The sequence below is a fragment of the Beta vulgaris genome, chromosome 5, assembly GCF_026745355.1.
Source record: "Beta vulgaris subsp. vulgaris cultivar EL10 chromosome 5, EL10.2, whole genome shotgun sequence".
Classification (NCBI taxonomy): Eukaryota; Viridiplantae; Streptophyta; class Magnoliopsida; order Caryophyllales; family Amaranthaceae; genus Beta; species Beta vulgaris.
The window spans coordinates 17,528,164-17,554,454 of record NC_079206.1 but is presented as its reverse complement, the minus strand read 5'-3'; the positions used below and the strand labels follow the sequence as shown (position 1 = coordinate 17,554,454).

The 26,291-nt window shown below is 35.1% G+C and overlaps 2 protein-coding genes across 2 annotated transcripts; both read right to left on the bottom strand.

Moving 5' to 3' along the window:
* Positions 1-217: 217 nt before the first annotated feature.
* Positions 218-5,440, bottom strand: LOC104908166 (uncharacterized). The gene is made up of 6 exons (XM_010697250.4): positions 4,608-5,440; positions 4,442-4,500; positions 3,361-3,430; positions 3,111-3,242; positions 2,885-3,013; positions 218-929 (listed from the first exon to the last, which is right to left on the bottom strand). The coding sequence occupies exons 1-6, from the start codon at positions 5,265-5,267 to the stop codon at positions 420-422; spliced, it is 1,560 nt and encodes a 519-aa protein (XP_010695552.2). The 5' UTR covers positions 5,268-5,440; the 3' UTR covers positions 218-419.
* A 13,195-nt stretch (positions 5,441-18,635) lies between these two features.
* Positions 18,636-20,066, bottom strand: LOC104908168 (hypothetical protein). The gene is made up of 3 exons (XM_010697251.4): positions 19,561-20,066; positions 19,120-19,292; positions 18,636-19,015 (listed from the first exon to the last, which is right to left on the bottom strand). Exons 1-3 carry the CDS (start codon positions 20,008-20,010, stop codon positions 18,901-18,903), a joined length of 738 nt encoding a protein of 245 aa, XP_010695553.2. The 5' UTR covers positions 20,011-20,066; the 3' UTR covers positions 18,636-18,900.
* Positions 20,067-26,291: the final 6,225 nt, after the last annotated feature.

Genomic DNA, 26,291 nt, shown 5'->3' with positions numbered 1-26,291 from the left:
GCTCATAAGGTGCAATAGAATTATAATCTTCAATATTAGTGAGGGAGAAATGGACAAGCTCGATTACAACATTCACAACAAAATGAAAAGATGTAACATAGAACTTCAGCATTTTAAGCATTTACGAAGAAAAAAAAACTCCATTTGGCTAAATTTTAGTGATAGGAATGTTATTGGCCACACAGCATTAAATTACAAAAATGCCTCATTAAACTAATGGAAAAAAAAAATCTAACTAACTCATATTTAGCCAAAAAGTCATGCTCAGTTTACAATGTATAGTAGAAAACTGCACAACCTAATACAAGGTTGTATCGACTGCTCAGATCAAATTACAACAATCTCTCCTTTTGAGTAAAAACTTGAACATATTTCAAAGAGCAACAATGGACAGACGATCGTTAAACACTACAGCTCTTTCATTTGGATTTCTTAGCCTTCTTCTTGTTGTTAGAACTGAGAGGAGTTCTAGCATCCATCTTCCTTTTGTTCCCTCCTTTGATGGAAGCACCACCACTCAGCATAGCATTTGCTTTTGCCTTTCTGGCTGCTACTGATGGTCTTTTATCCTTTCTCTGTTTGATTTTATCTCCACTCTTCAATCCAGATTTCACGACAGCTGGTGTAGCAGGAGTTCTTCTAGAGGGAGTCATCTTTTTCTCGCCAGATTTACTTGCACGTAAACCTTGATATGAGGTATCACCTCCGACACTCAACTTGTAGCGACCTCTTGGAGTCTTTGGACCTGCTGAAAACTTCTTAGCAGGGGAGCTTTCTGAGTCACCAGAAAATGAACTTCTCCTCTTGGAAGGTGTTATGGAAGGTGTTTTGGAGGGTGTAGATTGAGTGTTTGACTTGGCATGAGAAATCCTCAATTCACGGTCTCGGAGCTTCAGTTTGTGTTTCTTACAAACAAAGTTAGCATCTTCCTGTATAAAAAAAAAAAGACAATCGTTATGAAATTTGTCGAAACCCAATAAATCATAATCATATTCAAGCAGAAAGCAAGAAAGGGCGGAAGCTATGCTGAGACTGAAACTAAGAAATTCACATGTAAAAGTACATCACGTGACTAAAAAACATAATGTGAAGAAAAATTATGACGAAAATTTTCTGCGGAAGGGGCAACCTCAAAGAAAGACCAAAAAGACTAAGCTCGCTAGTGAAACCAATGAAGAGTCTAAACCTTAATTCTTCCAGAAGGCCTGCCGCTCACAACACTGAGCAAAGAAGGCTATAATAAATAAAAAAATCATACAACCTCCTATAACAGCAAAAGATCAAAATCATACATACTAGCATCCATTCATACAAGGTCCCCCGAACGTAAGCAGCGTGAGGACATAATACGAAAAGATAATAATTTAGTGCAAGGATGCAAACACGCCTAGTTGCCACAAGCCCACAACCTGTGTTTGGCAAAGTCCATATAGTCGCTTCTAGGCAATTATCACAACAAACATATTATTATTGCCTCCTGGTAACAAGGAGCAAGAACAACAATCAAGCAAATGAAAATTGAGTAGCTGTGTTGTCATCAAACAGAAAAGCAGGACATAGCAAGTGATGCAAGCCACGGGTTGTGATGCAAACACCTTACCCAGTGGTTTAGTATACATAAAATCATACATACTAGCATCCATTCATACAAGGTCCCCCAAATGTAAGCAATGTGAGGACATAATACGAAAAGATAATAATTTAGTGCATGTAAACACGCCTAGTTGCCACAACCTGTGTTTGGCAAAGTCCATAGAGTAGCTTCTAGGCAAACACATTGCCAAGTTTAGGTCTATCAAGGAGTACAAATCTTAGCACACCCTCATCACCCAAAAGGGGAGCAAAGAAGATGAGACTGGCAAATTTAAGCCATCCGTGTTGCCACTAGTATGGGTGCCAAATACAAGATTAATGCACATATATCTTCACATTACCAAGTAGAAAAAGTTTGGTTACATAAAATATATTCAATCAAAATTCCAAGGTAACAAACCAATATCTATCTGCACACAAAAATTTATTACCTTCTGTTTTATACCCCTTAGTCCCTTATGGCCTGTTTGGTAGTCATTAATAAATAGTGGTAATGGGAATGAATTTTAAGTGTAATATTACAAGGGAAGCATCCTTAAAATCTCCATAGGGAGGCAATTTCAATTCCTAAGTTTGTGTTCTTTTCTCCATGGGAAAACTATCTCACCCCTAAGCTTGTTTTTTTTTTTCTCCAAGGGGAGGAATTTTCATTACCACCTACAAGGTGGTATTCGATGGAAATGAAAATTTAAGATAAATAGACACTTTACGATAAATTAGCATTATCCTGGAAATGAACAATGATTTTCTTCATTCTCATTACCACCATTTATAACCAACTACCAAACGGGCTGTTATTGTACAAATATGTGCTTTCAACAATTTAACACTAATCAATAACAGCAGACTGACTAATGTGACATATTTTGTGCAGTAGATACATCATTTCCCATGGTTTACATGCGCTTAGCATGGCGGGGACAAAGAAATTGGATCCGAAAGGAGGCTCTGAGTATTTAATCCTGACACCTGCAGCCCACACCTAAACATTAGGTGAAAGATCGCAAACGGTCTACTCTGTGTCTCTATCACATTGCATAGTTTTTCCAACTATCCTAACAAGGGTCGTTTACCTTGGTCTCAAGCCCTCAACACAACTTTCCTCACGCTAAAAATGCAAAAGAGGCTTATATAGTAAAGCATAAGAAATGCACAAACACAGGAAACCACTTCAGAACGTCCTCCACATTCCAGAATATACTATAACATCTATAAGCAGCAACTTATTATTCCTCAAACATATGGTACATTGGTATATATTATATAGATAGAGACAGAGCACAAGACATACCCTTGTTTTGAACAAGACATAAGCTATCCCCTTCCCTAGACTTGTGTGACGATCCCTGACAACTCGAACAGCTTCAACGCTAGATTCCAGCTGCTTGATACTGCAAAACAACTGATAAAGTTCCTCGTCCTGTTGAGATGAAAAGCCAAAGATCAAATTAGTAACATGAGCAAGATATAAAGTTTTATACGGGAGGCATAAGATGACAAGCATATCAAGCATATACCTTCACATCAAACGGCAAATTACCCACAAAAAGTGTCCTCTTGTTACTATAAAGAGAAGCTGAAGCATCCTCTCCTTTTAATTTCTTCCGAGGTGGGCATGCCCTGTCAACACGAATATGATTTCCACCAACCTGAACCGAAGTTAGATATGGGTCATAAAAAAAGACATACAGTCAAATACAGATATCAACATGGAAAAAAAGGAAATAATCAATAGCAAAAGAATTTCAAACCAACCAAATTGCATACCATAGACATATTATGGGCCAAGGAAGCTTCAGCAGCTTGCTCTGTTTTGAAAACAATGTAGGCATTGACACTGCAAATATACTCCATCAGAGAGGGAAAAAATTTGCATATGGACAATATAAATACACATGGAGAAGAAAAAAATATCATGAAGGACAACTCAAATATATGGCCAACTGAAGACAATCCAGAAAACTAGCCATGCAAATTAACTACGTTCTAGATATTTAACCCCTTTATCGAATCAATATTGCTTCTCTCTCAAAAACAAAAATGAAAAGCTAACCACAAGTCCACAAGTACAAGAACAGTCTCCTTCTTTCTTATGGACCATTTTGTATGTGAGGCAAAGAATGAGAAAGACCATATTACCCACCATAGGATGAGTTTTCCAAGACAGAATCGGAGATGGAGGGGAAAACAAATCCATAGTGCATGTTCGCTGTCGAGAGAATACGGATTGTCTCCAATAAGGTCAGAGTTGAAAAAACTATCACCAATGCAAAACTATCTAGACCTAGTCAACATCATATAGCTACCTCATAAGCTCACAATCCACCATCAGCAACCACCGCAGCACTTGCCACCACCACTCAGATATCTCCAATTGACAAACACCTACGCTGACTGTCTCACAAAGATTATCTGTTCAAACCTATTTGCCTAATACCAGACCAACAAAATTTTAGTTTTCCTTCCTAACACCATGTCCACGCCCAATCCATCATTGGCTTAGTTACATTCTCCAACTTAATGAAGAATGTCTCAAATCCTAAATGATACTACTATCTATTTAATACTAACTCAAAGCAATCAACAACATTAATACACTAATCTGACATCTCACTACAGAAAACCTTCCAATACGATACATCATTATTGCAACTCACAGACATCTATCACATATTGAGGAAGTACTTCCCTGGATGAAACTCGAATCACTAGTCACATCAATCGAAAATTACCAGCACCCCAACACATGTTTAGCAAATTAAAACAAGACAAGAAGGTAACACAGACAGATAATGGAATAATCTACTGCAGCACATAGCAATGCAGCAACAAGAACTGAAGAAAGTACCTGTCAGCTGCCTCATTGAGTTTCCCATGTATCACCTGAACCTTCTTCGGCTTCTTACTCTATAACAACAAAAATCATAGATATAATTATCACATTAACAACACCAACCCAAAAAAAAACACAAACCCAAAAAAAAACACAAAAGATTAATATGCCACAAACTCACATCCAATGTGGGAACAGACCGAATTCGAACTGAATCAATCTCCCCAAATTTACTAAACTCCTTCAACAAAACCTTCTTCTTGATCTTCAAAGGCAAATTTCCAACAAAAACAGTCCTCAAAAGTTTACTTTCATCATCATACCCTTCTGGAGAAACCATCATTTCTGCAGGATTATCCATGGCCTTCCTCTTCTTCCCACCCACCACTTTCTCTTTCTCCTCTTCCACCACTTCTGGAGCAACTCCATATTTCTTCACCTCATAATCCCTCTCCAATTCATCTCTCTTCCTCTTCTTCTTCTTCTCCTTCTCCTTCTCTTCCAATTTCACATTGTTTTCCTCCCCATTAACAATTCCCAAATTAGGGTTTTTCCCCAATTTCTCTTTCTTCAATTTCTTACCTTCCTCTACAACAATTTCGTCCTTATTCCTCTTCTTTATCTTAATTTCAGGTTTCTCAACCTCCGCAATTTTTAGGGTTTCTGAAACTTCCGTCGGTTTTCTGCGGAAGGGATTTTCTGAGGAAAACAAAGAATTAGAGGGTTCAGCATCTGAGATTTCGCCGAATAATTTGTTGAGAATGTTTTTAGGAGTTGCGGGATTTTCTTCAGATTTAGAAGTTGAAGTTTTGTTGCGGTGTTCCTTTGATTTCTTCGCCATTGTTAAGTTTGCATTCGAAGAAACAGAGAAGCTGGGGTTTAGAAGGTTGAAGACGGCGGTCGATAAGCCCGTTTTTCGTTTTTGGGCGGGTTGCCTGTTTGTTATAGCAACTTTGGCCTTGGCCTTAGCTTCGTTCTAAAATGGGAATTATTGGACTGAACATTTTTCAATTGGATGGAAATGATCTTTTATATAGGCTCCGTTTGGTAGGGCGTAAAACGTTTTCCCGGAAAACTGTTTTCCTCTATTTTCAGTTTTACATTGTTTGGTTGGCAAAAGAGTGTAAAACTATTTTCCCTTGGGGAAAATTACTCTCCCAAGGATGGAAAACCATTTTCCTTTCAAAATGAAGGGAAAACTATTTTCCTTCTTTCTCTTGTACATCCTCTCACTACCTCCTTACTTTCCCTTTCATTTTCCTTTCATTTCATCATTTTTTTTACATCGAACCAAACAACGGAAAACTAAATTTGGAATTGTGTTTTCCATTGTAAATTGTTTTCCATGAAAATCATTTTACACTGAAAATATTTTACGCCCTACCAAACGGAGCCATAATTAAACCTAGAAAAGCATTTTGTTATAGCCTAAAAAAAGAGAATGTAAACTCATTTGAAAAATGAAATCACACTCAAAAGAAATCTAGAAAATGAGTTTGAATTCTAAATAAAGTAAACTAAATATTCTTTTTATTCCCATTTTAGTTGTCAATTTTTTTGAATGTCTTAATATAGTTGCCAAGTTTAAAATAAAATAACAAAAGCATTAAATAATCTACTAATCTCAATTTACATTGGTCTAAAGTGAAATAAAATGTGGAAAATAATACAGTTTATGATGATTTATTATATATTTTTATTCCTTAAACATGACAATTAATATGGGATGGAAGAATTATTGATTTACAAGTGATTTAACTTTCATAATATTTTTTTAAAATCCTTTTTTATTGATTCGTGTGGATTGGATCAAAAACAATTCTTATGAGACATATGATGAAACAATGAAGACGTTAGAGAAAGAAGTAGAAAGTAAAAAAGTTATGGCAAGTTTATAGATGTAGAATAAATGATAGCAACATTGTAAAAGAATAGAGCAAACCCAATATGCTGAAAAAATTTAGGAGGATTTGAGTAAAATGATAACCGTTCAATGCTATTATTTATAATCGAAACGTATGGATCTTGATAGTTGAGAACAACGGTTCTGAGAAATCTAAAAGTAAAAGGAAACTTAATCCCTAACTTGAATATTTGATTGCATTTCTAGTGATTTTCTTCAAATCCTTTTGTAGTTCCCCTATATTAATGTGCCCATAACATAATGTATACCTCACTAATTGGAGCTTGCTCAATTTGAAATTTTTACATTTTAAACTCAATACCATTTACCTGTATCAACATCACTAGATTAGCTCCCATTCATCATCATACTTCACCACCTCTCCACCACTAATGTATTGCCAACGTGCACCACCAACACTATAAAAGCATATAATATGACTGATCTTATTCATTAAAGTCTCCATCACCAAGTGTTCCAAAAAGTTCTCTTTTCCAAAACCTGAAATTGAAGAAAAACAATGCTCCAAAATCGGGAATTGGATTGTATACTAAGGCCTTGTTTGGTTGTATATGAGAAGTCATACTTTCTAGGAAGTTATTTTTTCCATGAATTTGAAATTTTTAGGAAGTGGAAAATTGTGTTAGGTTGATAATGGGAAGTAGAACTTCCTATGGAAAGCTCTACTTACCTAGGGGGGCCTAGGTAAGTAACTTCCTCCATTTTGGAGGAAGTAGAATAACATATATATGTATATCAACAATAATGTCAAGTAGATGAGTAGGAAACAACAAAGCGCCTAACTCATCAAAGTAATACCTACACTTTCATGAAGTGTTGCAAGTAAGAAGCGATATCCCTTACCTATACAAAAATTAACAATAAGGATAGGAGTTAGCTCAAATGGGTAGAGCGCTCCCCTTTGGCCCTTGAGGTCAGGGGTTCGATCCTTACTCCCAGCATTATGCTGGGGTATTTTCTTAGCATGCTATGCATGCCTTACCAGCCAATGTGTTGGTGTTTCCTACAGGCTAGTAGCTTTGTAGGAGTTAGCTCTTGGGCTAACTTAATTTCCTAATAAATAAAAAAAATACAAAAATTAACAATCATGAACATATACACATAAATTATAACTATGATTTTAGAGGAGTAATTCTCCATATCAAAAAAAACAATTCCCTTCTAAATTTCAATACGAAATTTCATGTTTAAAAACATAATATTATTAGTAATACAACTTTTAACAGCTTTTTAGTTTACTCTAATGACATTTTTTAAGTTGGAAAAAGAATAATAAAGAAATAACATTATAACATCCTACTAGTTTTGTCTTTCTAGTAAGAGAGATGTAGCCAAGGCACGCACGTAAAAAAGTAAAAGGAAAGTCAAAGTGCACTAATTGAGATTTTTTTTTTTTAATAATTGTCAGTTTTTAAGTTGTACCATTTGCATTTTAAGTTTTATGAAAAAGGATAGACACCCCCTTTGCCCATCTATTAATATATGAAGTATAAGGTTGATGGTATAAGAAAAATAACCCCAAGAATTTTGCTGAAAAACAAAAATGGCGGAAAAAAAAAAGCAAACACTTAAATTGACAGATGGTGCAACTAAAAAAAAGAGGGAATAATTAGACAATCATAAAAGTTTAGAGATTTCACGTATTGGTAAAATAATGAAAAAAATTATATTTAAGTTTTCTTTAGAGAATATAAAATATAAGTCATGCAAGTGACATACGCATAGAAGGTATTAGCAATTTACGCACTCGATGCGTGCCTCATTTTTTTTAAACACACATTCTACCCTTTTTGGGAATTAGCAAGGGTAAAATTTGAACATTAGACATTCTTGTTTTTTTGGCTAGCTAGATTTCATTCGTTAAGCCTATATCACTTAACCTGTTAACTCGTCTTTTATTTATTTATTTATTTATACTTTCTTTAAGGTTTTAAAATTTAAAAGTGGTGAGCAATAAAATAATGTTACCTAGATTTATTTAGGATTTCTTACATTTTTATCGACAAAGTATTTTGTGTTAAATAAATCGTTTCACTTTGTTAATTACTTGTATTTTTCTGATGTAATACTACTTGATTGTGTATTGATTGATCAAATATTTGATTGATACAATTTTCTTTTTTACTTTTTTCAACAAGAATATATTAATTCTTGTGCCTCGTCCAAAAAAATGTACTAATTCTTGTGCTTAATTTTTTTTGTGGCTTAATTATAACTTGATTGCATCCAATTTTAGTTACTTTTATTTTATATGAGTTTGACTTTCTTTCATCCTTTTATTGGTAGAGTAGTTGATTTACTAATAATCTAATGGGCAATTACGTAAATTTATAGGAAAACACCATACCTTCTCCCTTCCCTTATAAAATAGAGACAATTGTATTTCTAACAGTTTTTTTGAAGTCTCGTTTTGGTTGAAATTGGTCTTGTAATTTAGAAAGAAAAGGAGGTAAACCAGTATATTTAAATGGGGACACCACACCTCCCCCCCTTCCCTTATATAATAGAGATATACGATGTAGAGGTGATCATGATACATGCCAAATATTGGGGAAAAAAAGTGGCATGTTTCGCCAAAGCTTTAGGCAGACCGGGCCTCAGGCAAAATTCTCGACCAAAACCCGTTAATTCGGGTTGGGCCATGCGGGCTTTTCAGGCCAGTTCAAAAATTAGCTTCATTTTTCATATTTAAGTCACTCGCTGCCCTCTAAAACCTTATCCTCCCATACCTCTTATTCATCAGTAGCCTCCCCTGCCATTTATTCATCAGTTGGGGGCTGTCATGGATGTTTTCATCCATGGTAAGCCCATTTTCTCCTTTTATTTTCAGTTTTTAGTTCTTTTTCTTGTTTTGTTGAATAAATTAGTATCTCTTTATGAGAATATTTTAGTTTTTGTTGTGGAGATCTCCTTCTCTCCTATGGAAGTTGTGAGTATGTTTTTTTGTTTTTTATTTTTAGGTATGAGAAATTGTTCTCATTGGCTGAAGTTCGAGACTCAAAAATGAAGGTATTAGAATCTAGGATGTGGTAAATATGACACGATCAAGAATGTTCTTCCCAAACTATGTCAGAATGATAGAGTTCTCATCAATAGCGGCTTGATCAGCAAATATAAGGGGATGCGGTGTATTGCTTGATGTGGTTCATTGTAGTTTCTTCCAAAACAAATTTGATTTAACCTTGTTTGATTGCATCTTGTTTTTCTTTAATATATAATATAAATGTTGTTTGACATTCAATTAATAAAATTTTTCCTTCAAAAAATAATTCACTCGTTGCCCTTTTTTCCCCAAAAAATCGAGTTGGGCCAGATCCAACCGCGAGCCAAATAATCGAGCTCGAAGCCCTCCCATTTCCGGGATGGGCATATGTTGATCATACGAAAACACTTTTGTTTAATTAAAAAAAAGCTAAGGAAATTCTAAGGAGGCTAGTCCTATTTGTGCACCAGAAATCCTGAATCACAATATTGGAGTTTGCAGTGGCGGAGCCACTTTGGGGCACGTGGGGTCACCTAACCCCGGAAATTAAAAAAAAATTAAAGATTTTTCGAGAAAAAAAAGGAACTCGCAGCAGGTAGCGTACAGTATGTGTAGGTAACAGCTAATTTCTTGATACTTCTTTTTGGCCCACTTGGCCACTTCCATATATTAATTATGTGGTTCCCAATTTTCCCAACTCTCAATTCTTATCAGATTTTAAATTAAATTAAAAATCATTTAATTTTGAAAACTATCCATTTCTCTCTCCTTCCTTTCCCAATTCTCACGCCTAAGATTTTTTTTTTACCTCACACCCTCATGCCTCACGGTCTCCTCCGTCCAGCCCAGTCAACATTCAGGCACCGGACCGGCACCGCCGCACAGCACCGCAGCCTCCTCCGACTAGCGCGCGCCCCGCAGCCATCGCCATCAGGCGTCAGGTATTACTGCTGAACTATTTACAGAATTTAAATTTTAATTCTTTTACATTATTTATTTTCTAATTCCTAAATTAGTAAATTGTATATTTAAAATATTAGTTGGTTGATATTAATTGTAATATTTGTATATATGTGTGAATTTTCGAATTTGTAAGGTGTAATATGTAGTGATTGATGCATTTAGTTAGTTTGTTGTTGTTTTTTTTTTATTTTTGTGAATGTCGAAATTGTGAGATGTAAATTTGTATAAATTAGGTAGTGTTAATTAATTGATAATTTTCTTGAAAAAGAAGTATTATTGATCGTTTCCAAAAGATGAAGACCTTCATGGCTGGTAATTGTTTATTCATGTTGGTATATTTACTATTCGAATGTGTTATTTCTGTTATCTATCCTTCTTGGTTTGGTGCTTTTGTTTTGATGGAGACTATTGGTATTTGGTGGTATCGGTGGAGGGGTTTAAAATTGTGACAACTTGCTATTTGCAGACACAAAATCACGGATACGTATTGGCTAATCTATCAGTAGATATAAGCAAGCCTTTTATCCGAATGCACTTGTAATTTTTATTTATTTTTGTTTATGTAATTTTTTCTTAGTTTGGAATGTATGACAATGAATATTAGACAATGTGTGTTTGCGTTGTACAATTTTCAATATTGAATATCCTTTGTCTTTTTTTGTGACCCCTCGATTTTGAAATCCTGGCTCCGCCACTGAGAGTTTGGTCTTTGGACAACGAAAATAGTAAATAGCGAACGTCAAATACCGTGAAGCTGTTTTGTTCGTGCTTTTTTGGGCCTAGAAACTGAGTTAAGTAAAGGAGGCCATTTAGAGAACATGGTTTAATCATCCTTTTTTTTATATATTTTTATGTTTTTATTATATAAATCAAGGGAGAGTTATAGTCTCCCTTATAAAATTACTTTTATGTTCTTTAATATAAAATTGCTTTTATTCCCTTCACTTATTGAAAGACATAAAAGTAAATTTATAGGGGACACCATATAAGAAAAGTTAAGATTACCTGACTTATGGTAGATGTAATGTATGCATAAAACCTTTTTAAAAAGAATATGCTTAAAAAGAGAAATTTTTAAGACTGATCTTACCAAAGCAATCCAAACAAGTACAAAGTAAGAACTACAAAACTTCTTTCTACATAGACTTCTAAATGCAATTACAATTTAAAAAACCATACTTTAACGACGATCCATAAACATACCAAGAGAAATAAGAGGATAGTCTATCTTTTTATTTTTTTAGCTTTTATAATTGTCTTATGTGTCGACTAGGATAATTTATCGTTCGGATAATCCATCTCATCATTTTATTTTATGTAGAAATATGTCATGATTATTAGACATATAATTTAAAAGTATGTTCATAATTAAAATATATTAAAGAAATAAGCTTATACCATCCAATTTTTCACTGTAATGTTACGCAATAAATTAAACATATATTAAAGATATTATATATCATCTAAGAATATCAACCTATAGCACATTGAAAAAAAAATTGCAAATAATTAAGTTAAACTACAATAAGATAATATTAGTGCTTCTAACGCTTGTTGATGTTAGTATTGATGTTAATATATCGTCACACGCATCGCGTGCATGTGAGGCTAGTAATATTCCAATTACAACATACAATTATTTTACATTGGTTCCTACATACTACTATATATATATAATTAGAGTTAAAGATACATTCATGGACTTACCTTTTGAATTTTTCACCTTTTAAGACCTCAATTTTATTTTTTCACCTTTTGAGACCTTTTATATATCACATTTGGTAGTACAACAGTTGGCAACTGTTGACAATTGTTGAAGGAGTTCACAATGGTGAGGAAAGGGGTTGAAGGCGTTTGATAGTGGTTTGTCATTGACGTCGGTTTGTCGGACTAAGTTCCCGGTGTCTTTGGTGGTGGTGCGCTAAGGAGAGAAAATGTTGATAGAGAGAGATAGAGGTGGGAGGACTAGAAGAGTAAGGAAAAGGGGGCAAGCCGCAAGAGTATTATGGAAAAAAGGCTCTATTCTTGGGCTAAACTGAGTTGTATTGAACTGAAGTTGATTGAACAAAAACTATAAGAAATCAGCTAAACTAAATTGAATTGAAGTGTACTAAAATTAAGTTAACGGGATTTCAAAGGACAACATCTGTATAAATAGGAGTTCTGGGTAGAAAATCTAATCTGTCATATGATTCAATAGTTCTCCAAGTAAACTTGAGTCACTTGGATTTTAAAGCAAGTAGCACAAAAAATATAAACACAATATTAATCTATGAGCACAAGCAATGCAAAGAACAAACAACATATATTAAATTAGACTGGTGGGCAATTATTTGTTATTTCTCTGAGGCGTCTTGCTCAGAGCTTGATTTGAGTTTAAACCAAACTGATGTCTAATGATAATAACATTTCGAGTTTCAAACTGGGGGATTGGAGAATGTAGTGGTTCTAACTATTGTAACTAATTTGTCTGAGTTAAACCAGATGTGAGCCCAAGAAAACACAAAAAACACTCAAGGATTTACAACTAAAAATACATCCAAGAAACCAAATGTACGTGAGCCCAAGAAAACACAAAAAGCACTCAAGGATTACAACTAAAACCACAAGATCTCCAATCATCGTCATTGTATGCCTTGAGTTGCATATCACTTTTGGCATAATAAAATAGACCAAGATCAACAATGCTTCTAAGGTATCTTACAACATACACAGCGACATGTAGATGAGGGTTTCTAGGACAGTTGAGGAACTGAATAAGAGGCTGAGTAGCATAAGAAAGATTCTGATCTTGTAATATTCAAGTACAAGAGTCTGCCAACAAGTTGTCTGTAAGTTCCATTGCCAGCTCTTCTTTCCAATCTTGATTACTTTTCGGTCCATTGTCCGATTCTATAACTGGTGTAGTTTAACTCCATCTCTCGTATCAGCTAATCAATGGTTAGGGACATTCCTTCATGAATGCGAGTTCAGCGAACTGCAGTGCAGTTCTTGCTTCTCTTGAAGACCCTTGATCAGTAGTAAGGCATGGTAAAAAAAACAGGATTATCTAGAACTTCTCCCTCATCAGTAGATAACCCAAGACCTATAGGAAGAGGAGCATTTATTGGTTTGCAATTATGTAATTGAAGATATTTAACAATGTCTAAGATATACTTCCTTTGATTGTGAAGAATACTTGAAGAATTCCTAAGCACCTCAATTCCTAGAAAATACATCAATGTGCCCAAATCTTTTATAGTGAAATTTTTATCCAAAATAACTTTCACGCTATCAATATGGGTTTGGCTTGTACCAATTCAAAACTATTTCATCAGCATAAACAAAAATTACAACAAATTCTCCGTCAAGGTGCCTTGTAAAGAGCAATAATCTTGGCAGGCTTGAATAAAACCATGATTAGTCATAAACTTAGACAATTCTTTGTTCCACTTTCTAGAGGCTTATTTAAGCTTATAATGTTAAATTTCAGATTATATGAAAATGGGCCTAGGTAACCCAATAAGGAGGAGGAGAGTTTAGCCCACTTACAAGCTAGGAGGTTCCATCCTTAAACCAATTGGTGATAGGAGGAGTAACTCCTAATCTTATAAAGTGGTTTATTCTCTCCTCTTTCTCCAATGTGGGACACTCACATGTGGACATTTTAATGGGTTTCAACACACCCTTCACTTGTGAGTGTCTTTAGAATTTAAAGCTAACTAGAAAGGTCAAAGCAATAATCCTCTTAGGGGTTGGACATCTTGTCGAGGTAAATCCTTATCTAGTAGCGATCGAATACACAGTTTAGACGAGACCCGCAACCCGGGCTCTGATATCATATTAAATTTCAGATTATATGAAAATGGGCTTGGGTAACCCAATAAGGAGGAAGAGAGTTTAGCCCACTTACAAGCTAGGAGGTTCCATCCTGAAACCAATTGGTGATAGGAGGAGTAACTCCTAATCTTATAAAGTGGTTTATTCTCTCCTCTTTCTCCAATGTGGGACACTTACAAGTGGACATTTTAATGGGTTTCAACACATAAAGAGATGTTTTGAATCCATAATAATAGTTAGTATATAGCAATGAATAAATGGTAATTCCTCTAAACATAGATGAAATTAGATAATAAGGTATGCAACTTTCTCATACATAAATAATTATTCGTTAAAAAACCATGCAAGATGATTGGTAAACTTTGCTGAACAGGTTCCTAATTGTTTAATTTGGTTCACAAGGTTCATCGCTTTCAAGTTCGACGAGCAACGGTGATGGTCCATGTTGATGCGTCCTATATATCCTATTGACATAAGCTTGATATTGAAGTAGTTTTGAGGTCTCATTAGTGGTTGTGGTTGATGGGTTCTACTAGACAAACTCATGCTCTTGACGTTATAACAACGGAGCTGTTACCAATCATCGAAGGGATGAGAGTAGTGGAGGAGAACAATTTGACATATGTAGTAATCTACTCCGATTGTAAACATGTGGTGGATCTCACAAGTATTTCAATCTTATTCATATGTGCAAGGCAAGTAGTGCTAGAAATCCCCATTTTCGCATCGAGTTTTGTCAGCGGGAATATAATTTGGTGGCTGATGCAATAGAAAAGGAATGTAGGGTGATGGTTGTTGGATTGTGCTCCAAAATTAGTCAAATAGTTTTTCTAATAATAGTTAGGAGTAGTTGTTAATAATTAATTAGTGGGCTAATAAGTAGTGGTCTACATAATGGTTTACTTAGTGGGCTAACAAGTAGTGGTCTATATAATGATTTATTTAGTGGGATAGCAAGTAGTGGGATACGTAGTGAGTATGTTCTTAATTTCTCTCTTTAGTGGCTCATATTATTAGTAGTGCTTTGTATGCCTATTTAAAGGCTACTTTGTTTATTCATTTATGTGTGAAAAATATATAAATATAGTCTTTTTAATTTCTCCAATTGTCTCTTTTTTCTCTACTAAAAATTCTACATGGTATCAAAGCACCGGGTTAGATCCACAAATTAAACAAAAGAAAAGAGAGTTTAAGTGGAAAAAAAAGTATTGTTTCATTGGTTTGAGTGAGAACATATTTCTTTTGAGTGAGAGTTTTGTGTGTGAGTCCATGGCAAACAATGTTGGTAATGTGTCTCAACCCTTAATCCAATATGAAGGGAAAAATTATCATTTATGGAGTCTCAAGAGGAAGATTTTGTTCAAGTCTCAAGAGTTGTGGGAGATGATGGAGCAAGGGTATGAAGAACCCAAGGAGGCTCCAACTTACCATATCAAAATTTACGAGAAAATCTCAAGAAAGATGCGAATGCTCTATTGTTTATCCAATCGGCATTGGATGATGAGATTTTCCCAAGAATTTCCGTTGCTTCAACCTCAAAGAAATCATGGGAGATCATCAAACAAGAATATTTTGGGGATAATTAAGAAGGTAATTGTTGTAAAATTACAAACTTTACTCAATTTGAGACTTCATCGATGACAAGGAAAGAATCAATTCAAGATTATTTGTATAAAATTTCAATTATTAGTCAAATGAAAATATATGGTGACAATATCTCAAATGAGACGATTGTGGGTAAGGTATTAATGAGTCTTAATATTGAATATAAACATATTGTAACTTCAATTTTAAAGTTTAAGGACCTATCAACTTACTCATTTGATGAGTTCCTTGATGGCTCATGAGGAGAGAATGGATAAAACTATGAATGAAAATGTCGAGGAGAAAGCTTTATTTCCAAGTTATGGGGGAAATGTTAAATGAATGTCATTATGAAAAAAGTCGTGGTTGTGGTCATGATCGGGTTCATGCTATGGGTAGTCGAGGTTGCGAAAAAAGTGAAGGGCGTGTTCAATCCACAGGATAACGTCAATCTATGAGTAACATTTAATGCTACTATTGCAAAAGGTATGGTAACAAAGAAGACCGGTGTTGGAATAAACAAAGAGATAAGCAAGGGGAACAAACCAATTTTGTGTTGAAAAAGAAGACAAGCTTTTCTAAAATATGAGTGTGTGTTGTCTAGTGTTCATAGAAGCATACATTATCCATGGTGTTTGTGCAAGCTATTGTTCCAACATCGGAAAAAAAGTCGTGTGCAAGTTTATTCAAATTTTAGTTATTGTTAAGTTAATGGGATGCTTAGTTTGTTGTTAAGTATTATGAGTTAGTTGGGTCAATTCTTGTCTTCTTATTATTGAGATTTACCGAGTCAAATAGTATTAGAGTGTTATCGGAAAAATGTGCATTAATTAAAAATAGAATTACATCCTAATGCTAAAAAACAAACAAATGAACTTAAAGAAATTAAACTGAGCTGGACTCGCTCTTACACAACAACTACAAAACCAAACATAACTTAAACGATAATAAAAATACTTGATCTGGTGAATGACGCTTCTTTTTGGGGATGATGCGCGCCAGAACCCTGCTAAAAGCAGTTGGAGGAGAGGTCTGATTTCACGAGCGGGGCAACCAACGAACAGCGAGATTATGAACTCGCTACAGGACCAGTTCCGGGTCAAGTTTCCTGAAAGAGTCACATTTGTATGTGACTTAATACCCTTTTGAATGGGTATTTTTTTGAGACCACTCCACCATGGAGAAGGTCAAATGAGTTGACGCGCTATAAACCCATTTGACAAATTGGGGAGCCGTCTTCAGATATCGTTTTGTCAAGGCAATGATAAATGAAACCATTACCAAGCGAGATTGAGATCTAACCAAGGTTAGATATCGAAAAATAATCCGATTATGAAAACCGGATAAACCAAACCCCATACATGAAATCGTTGACCCTAACCAACCACCTAGATAGATGGATTTAACAAACCCCACCACCATACTAATCCAACCAAAAACTCAACAACGTAAAACAAACTAAACGTAAAAGGGAACGCACTTCCAAGATCCACAGCAACACCAGGTGAAGAGGGAAAAGCACAACCACCGTGAGAAACCGTACACAACACTAAGGGGGAGGGGGAGGCCGGGGAAAACCCCGTACCTTGACGTTTATCCTGAAACAACACTAGGGGGAAGGGGGAGGCCCAAAACTGATAAATAAGGGGAGGGGGAGGCCCGAAACTGAGAACTAAGGGGAGGGGGAGGGGAGGCCCAAAACTGATAACTAAGGGGAGGGGGAGAAACACCTAACCACGAAACAGGGAGGAGGGGGAGGGGAAACCAAAACTAAACTAACTCACGATGATCGGTGGAGACGGCGGAGACAGGTCGGGATCAAAGACTGGTGGCGGGATGGAGAAGATGCGACCGGAAAGCAGAGCGACGAGTGACGGAAAGAGGCCGAAGAACTACCCGACGAGACCAATGAAATTCTTGGCGACGAGGCAGAAGTGTGAATATTATGGAAATCCATGGAAAATCGACAGAAAAGGCAAATAAAAAACGATGGAACTCGTCGGAGACCCGCCGAAAACCTACACGGCGCCGGATCTCCGGCGAGTTCTGGGGTTAGGCCGGTTTTTGTAGAGAGAGGGCAGAGGAAAACTTTGTTGTTAGTGGCCCTTGATTTCTTGATCATGATAGATCATGGATCCTATTTTTAAGCTTTTATTGTTGTCTTTATATGCTATATATTCAACTTATGTATTAGAAAATCATTGTGGAATTAATAAAAGCAGTTAGTCGTTTGTTATCAACCATCTTCTTTCTCTTTCTTCCACAATAGTATAAATTCAACAATGGTAGAGTGTTAGTACTAATATTTCCCCAATATATCCCTCTCCCCCTAGTTGTTGTAAAAATTATTATGAGAAGGATTGTATAGATCTTTGTAATTTGCATGACTAAGTTATGAAAGTTTCTGAAAAAAAAAAAAAAAAAAAAAAAACAGATGTCAAAATACTTGAATTACTTTATCCACTCCCTTGTACTTGTCCAGTTGTACTCTTGCATATGTAAAAGCAAAATATTGTGCTCTCTTTCTCAATTCTCATAGTAGTATTTGATATTTCTCTCCTGTAATTCTTCTCTATACCATAAAAAAATTGGCAATGATCACTATAAAATTCACCAACTTCCTCAAATTTTAGTCCAACCCAGTGCCCATTTTTCCCAACCCAATGATTTACCGTGGATTTACGAGCTAAAAACTCATAACTTTGTTATGGCCTTACCAAACTTCTAGCATATGTCTTTGAAAAGTAGACTGTACTGATCTTGATCACATTGGTCGCAAAAACTTAGCTTAGAACTAAAGAAGATGCTAATATTTCTATTAGTTCTGTATGATAGAGATAGAGACATGATTTCTGGCATGTAATCTTAGCTTGTTTTGCGTATAAAATCTCTACTTAAAGAAGTTCTGCATATACTTTGTACAAAATATATAGTAGTAATACTAGAAAAAAACATCTACTCTTGTATATTTCTTCCTTTCAGTTTTATTACCTAGAAGTAGTACTTAAAAGTTAGTGAAAATTACATATATATCATCCTCTTTAATTTGGCTCTTTCATCTCCATCTCATAAAAGTCATAATTGGCAACTGGCAAAAATAACAAAACAAAAAAGTTGCACAAATTTTTACATTCTATATATCCCCTTATGTTATTCTTTTAATCCATCTTTTATTATTGTTTTACGTAGCTGCTAAAGCATCTAGTAAGCTCCAATAATAGCAGGAACAGCAGCATTTTCATGTTTAAACTCTTCACCATGTTCTTCATCTTCCTCTGCTTCCCACAGGAAATGGGCATATGATCCCAAAACCACGCTATCAAAGTCAAATAAATAAACCCAATTTAAACAATTGAAAAACTGATCAAAGTAATTAAAAAGGTGACAAAAATATTAATAATGAAAAACAAAGAAATTTACCAGTCATCAGGTGAGGCATTAACAGCTTGATCAAAGTAAATTTGAGCTCGATCTTCATCTTTTGTAGTTTCCCAAATTAAATTTCCATATAAAGACAGTAATTCCCCATCTCCTGGACTTGCTAATATTGCTCTTCCATAGCATTCCTCTGCTTTCTCTACATTTTTCTCCACCTATTTTATTCCAATCATCACAATTCACAAATAAACATAATTAGCTAAACATATACGTACCCAACCATTTCATAAACTCTTAGGAGTGCTTGATGAAAAATCCGTAACGAAAATTAGTGATCTGGTCGTGTCAAATAGTCTGATAGAGTCATAGACACATCACATGTAGCCGTGTGAGATACTAAAAGTTCTACATGTACAACAACATATGACATTTATATATCTAGTATCTACCCATTAAAAAGGCTGCAAATGTGAAAAAAATTACCTCATGCAAATATTTCCCATAGTTTCTCAAAAGCAAGGAATCCCCAGGATTAGATTTCAGCATTTCTTGGTAATACTCTTGAATCCCACTTTTTTCATTACTGTTACTATTACTACTATTGTTACTATCTTTTCCTTTACCCCCATAGTTATTCCCTTTCCCATTCCCAATCCCAATTCCGATTCCTCCATTTGATTCCTCCTCAGTAATGATACCCAAATCCGGGAAAGAAACCGACCCGACTCGGCTAACCCGAGAGTTGATCAACTCTGACCGATTCAACTCGGTATCTGAGTTAGACCTCTTGATTCCCGAAAAGATAGTATTGTTATTTCCTGACCGGAGTGAGATTCTTGGGGAGGAAGGAATGGTAATCATTCCCGTTTGTGAGGGAGTCCGGTTTAGTTGTTGGAGCGGGAATGAACCGGTTCTTAGAAGTGCAGATTTCATGGATGTTTTTGGAAGAAAGTGGTACTTCTTCTTCAAGTGTAGAAAGGTGTGAGTAAAGGTAGTGGACTTTGAGGGAGGAATATTTATAATATGAGTAGAAATGAGTAGGAAGTTGACACGTGTGATGGAGTTCACGTGATTTCCTGAGCGTTAGGCACACGCGTAGGAGGCGGCGGAGGAGAGAGAAGATGTAAGTTTTTTCTTTTTCTTTATTTTGGTAAAAAAAAAAACAGTAGTACTCCTGTACTGAATTTTGAGTAGGGGAGGGGTATACGTGTCACATGGATCATCTAATTTGGAGGAGTCATGTGTTGACACTTGGGACAGAACGACGAATGCCCATACTTGAACAGATTCCCATGGATAGATAGACTTTTTTAAGAGGTATTCCTTCGGTTTTTTAAATGTTTTTCATCATGTGCTGCTGAGGTTTCTTAATACTCCCTCCGTCCCATAATATAGTGCTTGTTTCTTTTTTCACGGTCTCCAAAATGTAACTTTGACCTTTAATATCTTCAATTCCTTATTGATAAAAAATATAAAAAGTTGATATTATGAAACTACACATTGAGACGAATCTAACAAGATCCTACATGAATATGTTTCTTTATATATACAAATGAGAATATTCGGTCAAAGATTTTAAAGTTTGACCACCAAAAATGAAATAGGCACTATATTATGGGACGGAGGGAGTATTTATTTGGTATTTGTATTTTTCAAAATTTACTCTATCTGTTCCAATTTAATTAGTACATTTGCTTTATAACAGTTTATGAGATGCAACTTCAAACACCAATATATTAAATTACATATATGAAAAAATTATAAAAATTATATATTTGAAAAATACAAATAGGGACGAATCAAACAAGATCCGACATAACTATGTTTTTTCTTATGTATATGGAGTAAAAGATAGTCAAAGTATGACGTGAATAGTGCCTATGGTCAAAATGTAGCAACTAGATTGGGACGGACGGAATACGAGGTATGCAGGTATCCATGTAGTTTGGAAAAATATCTGATGTAACCGTACCGTCAACTTTTTGTTAAATATAATCCTAGAAAAACTTAAGTAACCTTAAATTCTAACATTACTCTTATCCTAACCCTAACCCCTAACCCTTAACCCTCCCATCACCCTTGCCCCTCCCCACTGCAGCCCCTCCCCCATCCCCTCCCCTCGTGCAACACCTCCCCTACCCCCACCCCTCACGGATCCCCCTACCCCCGGTCGAAAATCAACTCAGGGCATATTAAAAATGTCAAAATTGACTCAGGGAAGGCGTTACTCGAAATTCGACGGGGTGAGGAGGCGTTGCGCGAAGGTTAGGGTGGGGGAGGCGTTGTGCGAGGGTGGGGCGGCGGAGGTGCTGTGCGAGAGGAGGGGCAGGGGTGGTGGGAGGGGATGCGGTGGGGAGGGGCAGGGGTTGTGGGAGGATTAAGGGTGGTGGGATTTAGGTGGTTAGGACATTTGGGTGGGGTCAGGTGGTGGGGTTAGGGGTTAGGGAGAGATATAGGTTAATTAGGGTTTAAAATTATTAACTAGGTCTAATTAGAGTTAATTAGGATTAATTAGTATTAATTACGTTAGTTAGGGGTTAATTTCGTTGGTTTAGCCTTAATGACTAACATAAGTTAACGATCGTTAGTCATTAAGGGTATTTTGATGATTTTCCCAGTCATAGGGGTACTTGGTGAATTTTGGAAAACTCGAGGGTGCCAGGTAAATAATAAGAAACCTTAGGTGTAACTGGTGAAAAAACTGTTTTTCTAATTACTATGTTTTTCTTAATATTTATTTTTTTTCATTGTTATATTACTTAATTTTTTTCTATTTGGAGTACTTGGTCCATCATAAAGTAATACTATTATATTTAATTTTCTCTTTTTCCACCAAAAAGTAGTATTTCTCATTTTTTTTTCCTTATTATTTTACGTGGTCTAAAAGTATTCTACAAAAAGCTTGAAAGTGACATTGCGTAAATTGTTATGCATAAGATAATGTATCAATTAATCAACGGAGTGAATAGGTAGGAGGGAGCATTTGTGTTTTTGGGTGGAAAATTAAGTACACTATCTATAATACTCGTCCATTTCATTTTAAAATGCAGCAAAGGGGTATTTTGGTGTGAGATATAAAATATTCCTTTATTGTATTTAAAACTAAACAAAGGAAGTAATAACTTTACTTACATAAAAGGTAATTTAAAACATCAATTTGAATTATTTTTTTTTTAATTTTGCTTTTCTAGAAAGAAGTTAAAGTAAGTTAAAAAGAAAACTGTTATTTGCAATCACCACGAGGAAACTTTAGATAACTTGTTCTACCTTTGTAACACTACTAGACACCTTTGGAATCTCTATGAAGTCAAAAATTTCACTACAATTCCATAATCCGGATCAACATCACCTCTCCACCCTTCAAACTATTAAACTACGGAAAAATCTAATTGCTAAATCTGTTTTCTTACTATGAAGTCTCTGGAAAAAAAAACGTAATAGTATTCTATCAAACCACAAAGCAAATTTCTATCATAAAGAATGGTCTTTAAGGACTACAATTGATCTTTTTTACTCAACAATTTCACCTTACATTTGTAGTTCTCCTATCCACCCCTTCACTCCTCACTCACATCACTAATCGCTGATAGCTTGACCCCCTAGCTCCTCCTCTTCTTCAAACTCAACTTTGATGGTTCGGTTTGTTCCTCTTCAGCTGCAGCTGAGTCATCAGTCGCGACTATCAAGCGAAGGGGCTCTAATCAAGGCATGCTCCTACAATTGGGAAATCCCAAATCTACATTTCAAATGTTACAACGTTACAACAAGGCATTTTCTTAGCCATTACCGAAGGTATCAAAAACCTACACATTGATAGAGATAACCTACTAGTCATCAATGTAGTTCAATTCATTTGGGAATCTCCTTCGCAAATCATCAACCTCATCAAAGATATTCAAACAATTCTCTCTTTCTTCCACCATTAGAGCATCAAATACATCTACAAATAAGCAAAAAAAGCAGCAGATTATTGTCAATCACTTAATGAACTCCTCTTTTATTAGAAAATTGAAATAACCTAGCTCTAAACTCCATCTTTATAAATAACGTATTAGAAGTCTCCTGATGTGGATGTTCTCATTTTTCCTTTTACGTTTATAAAAAGAAGTGGAAAAGAAAACACTATTTTGTTAAAAGCAAATAGTAATTATACTATAAGGGAAAAGCTGAACTTCTATATATCGCCCCACAACTACTTAAAATCCCCCCAAAAAAAATTGAAATTACATTTATAACCTTTCTCTTTTTTTCTTAAATCACCACCACCATCCCCTCACCTCTTGCCTGGCTGCCACCCCCACCCACCCACCTCACTCCACCACCCTCACCTCCATTGAAATTACCACCTCACTCCACCACCCACTCTTACTCCACCACTTCCATCGTCGCATAGAACCACCACCACATTCGCAAGTCACATCGAACAAAACCACCACCACCTTCGCAACGTCACGTCGCACACAACCACCACCACCTTCGCGTAACCCAGAAGTTTGATCATCTAACCTAGCAAAACGTGTGGAAAAGGGTAAAATAGTCTATAAATAAATTTGCGCGATTTTAAGTAATTTCTAGACGATGTTTAACAATTCCGGGAAAAGTGATGAAAAGTGTCCCCTCAACTCCGAAAGCAAACACCAAAAGCGAATGCTGATTCCGCTCCTAAAAACGAGTTTGTCTAGGCAACCAACCGTTTGAGTCTCTTAGGGGACTCAAACGGGGGCAATTTGGTCATTTTAAGCCTTGGAAATTTCACGCGCGTGTTGTTTGGTACCAATGCTAGGTTAGATTGGTACCATTGTCCGAAAATTTTGATACCAAAGTAAGGTTGCTTGGTACCAATCCTTATAACAATGTGATACCAATACCAGGTTATAATGGTACCATTGTGTAACTTTTTGAGTATTTGAGTCTTTTTTGGACTCAAACAGTTGGTTACCAAGGCTTTCTCCCTAAAAACAACGAGCTCCAATTTAGCTGATTTCACCTCGAAGAAATATGAACCGCACAAATGGGATTCTGTCCAAACTGTGTGCCCTTTTATGGTTTCCTATGAAGGTCCCACACTCCCACTACAATCATGTTGGTTCTATTATTGGCATTCTCTTGTAATTTGTGGGGTTGTATACTTGTATTTAACCAATCTCCCAAATCCCAATAAAGTGGGCTCAAACACTTCAACTTGGGAGTGTTGAGAAGAAGAAGAAATATGAAGGTTACTTTCAACGGCACTTGGTTTTCTTTTAGTGGTTTCTTAGTGTTAGGTTAGTTCATTGAAATGGCACTTAAATTATGGTCCGATCCATTCCCCATGGATATTTAAAGAAACAAAACTTTGTTGTCAAGAATATTATTAACATCAAGGGCAGTTGGCAATTTAGATTCTAAATCTATCTTCATATAAACTTTGAGTCAATTTCATAGTGTTCAAAACAAAATTGTATTAATAATCATAGAAAACAAAAATACATAAAAAAATATGATAAATAGGTCTAATTTTTAGTGTCAAATTTGGGTTATTTGTATTTTTGTCATGTCGAGTTCCCATACTAAAGTTCCCTACTAATCATATCAAAACTTGATAAATTTTAATTAGTTGCATGGAGATCCTAATATAGGATAAGATTAATCATTATTTAACTACTAGCATTATCCAAAATTAATTTTGACCAATAACAATTATTCAAATAGTTACATTGACAATTAGAGTTTATTTTATAATATTCATAACGATTGATGAAGAAAAAAATGAATAAACCTTATAAGCATTATAGATACAATAATTAATACGATTAGTAATAATATCCTTCCTGAAGTACAAATAATTCGATAGTGCCACATTTCCAGTGACGATGTGAATTGTGAAGGACTTGGACAAGCAATATGAGATTCAAATGAATAAAATTATATATGAGGAATTTCCTGTTGCCATATTGTAGAGAATTGCCATATTGTGTCCCACTCTCATGCATTTTTGAGTAGCCCGTTTGTTTCAAGATTTAATATATTAATAGCAAGTTCAATTTATTATTCAAACAAGTTTTTGTAAGTATAAACAAATTTAGATCAGTTTTGGTGAAGAATTCTTTTTTAACTTCATTGAATTTCCCTAAACTAACAAAAGTTCATTGAACTTTGTTGAATTCGATCTATTGGACCATAAAATATGAATTTATCTTCTTTTTCTCAATGTTTTTTCTAATAAGCTAAAATAAGTTTAGGACAGCCTACCTTTTGTTTAGATGAGAGAATTTCATGTTAAAAGAACAAAAATTTAGGACCCATTTGGTATTATTGCGGTTTTCTGATTTTAGGTTTTTAGATATTCAAAGTCATATGATATATGTCATACTCTCTCCGTTTCCTAAAGATCTTCCCTCTTTTCGTTTAAGGGTGTTTCCAAAAGATCTTCCCTCTTTTGCTTTATTCCTTATTTGGCAAAACAAATTTCTCTATTTACTCTCTCATGTCACTATCATATGGTCCACCATTACATTATTAATTCAATTTTACTCCCTTTCTCTCTCCTACTTTAACCCCATTTTATTTGTTTATTTATCTTAACCTCTTTCTCTCTCCTACTTTACTCACACCATGCTCTACACAACTTGATTTTCCTTGGTATCTGTAGGAACAGTAAGTGGGAAGATCTTTAGGAAACGGAGGGAGTATAACGATAAAAAATTAATCCAATTTATTGGGTACATGATGATTCTAAAATCTGACAACTTAAAAATCAAAACCACTCTTTTTGATTTCCTGTTTTTGGTTTTTAGTTTTCAAAAAAAAAAAAAAAAAAACTGAAAATAGAAACCAAAAACCAAAAACAATAACGAACAGACCCTTAATTATTGTAATATATTTCCAAAACAAAAAGAAGTTTAGTTGGCTTTCCATTCACACGATTGTCTATCAAAGAAGCTCATTTCATTTTTATACAAAATCTCTTAGCTTGCTTATCAAAGAGAAAACATAGCTCATAATCAAAGAGCTCTCCTCATACATAGTAGGACAGAATATTAGACAATTGCAAACGAGCCACTGAAACAGTATGGTTTATCTTTATTTAAACTCAAATTTCTACTAAAACACAATAGAAACTTGGTTTTTTCTATGTTATATCTCTGTGTTTTTTTTTCTTCAGTTTTTAGGTTGTACTCCAACCTTTTTTTTAAATTTTATCCAGTACCCTTAAACATAATTTTTGTAATACA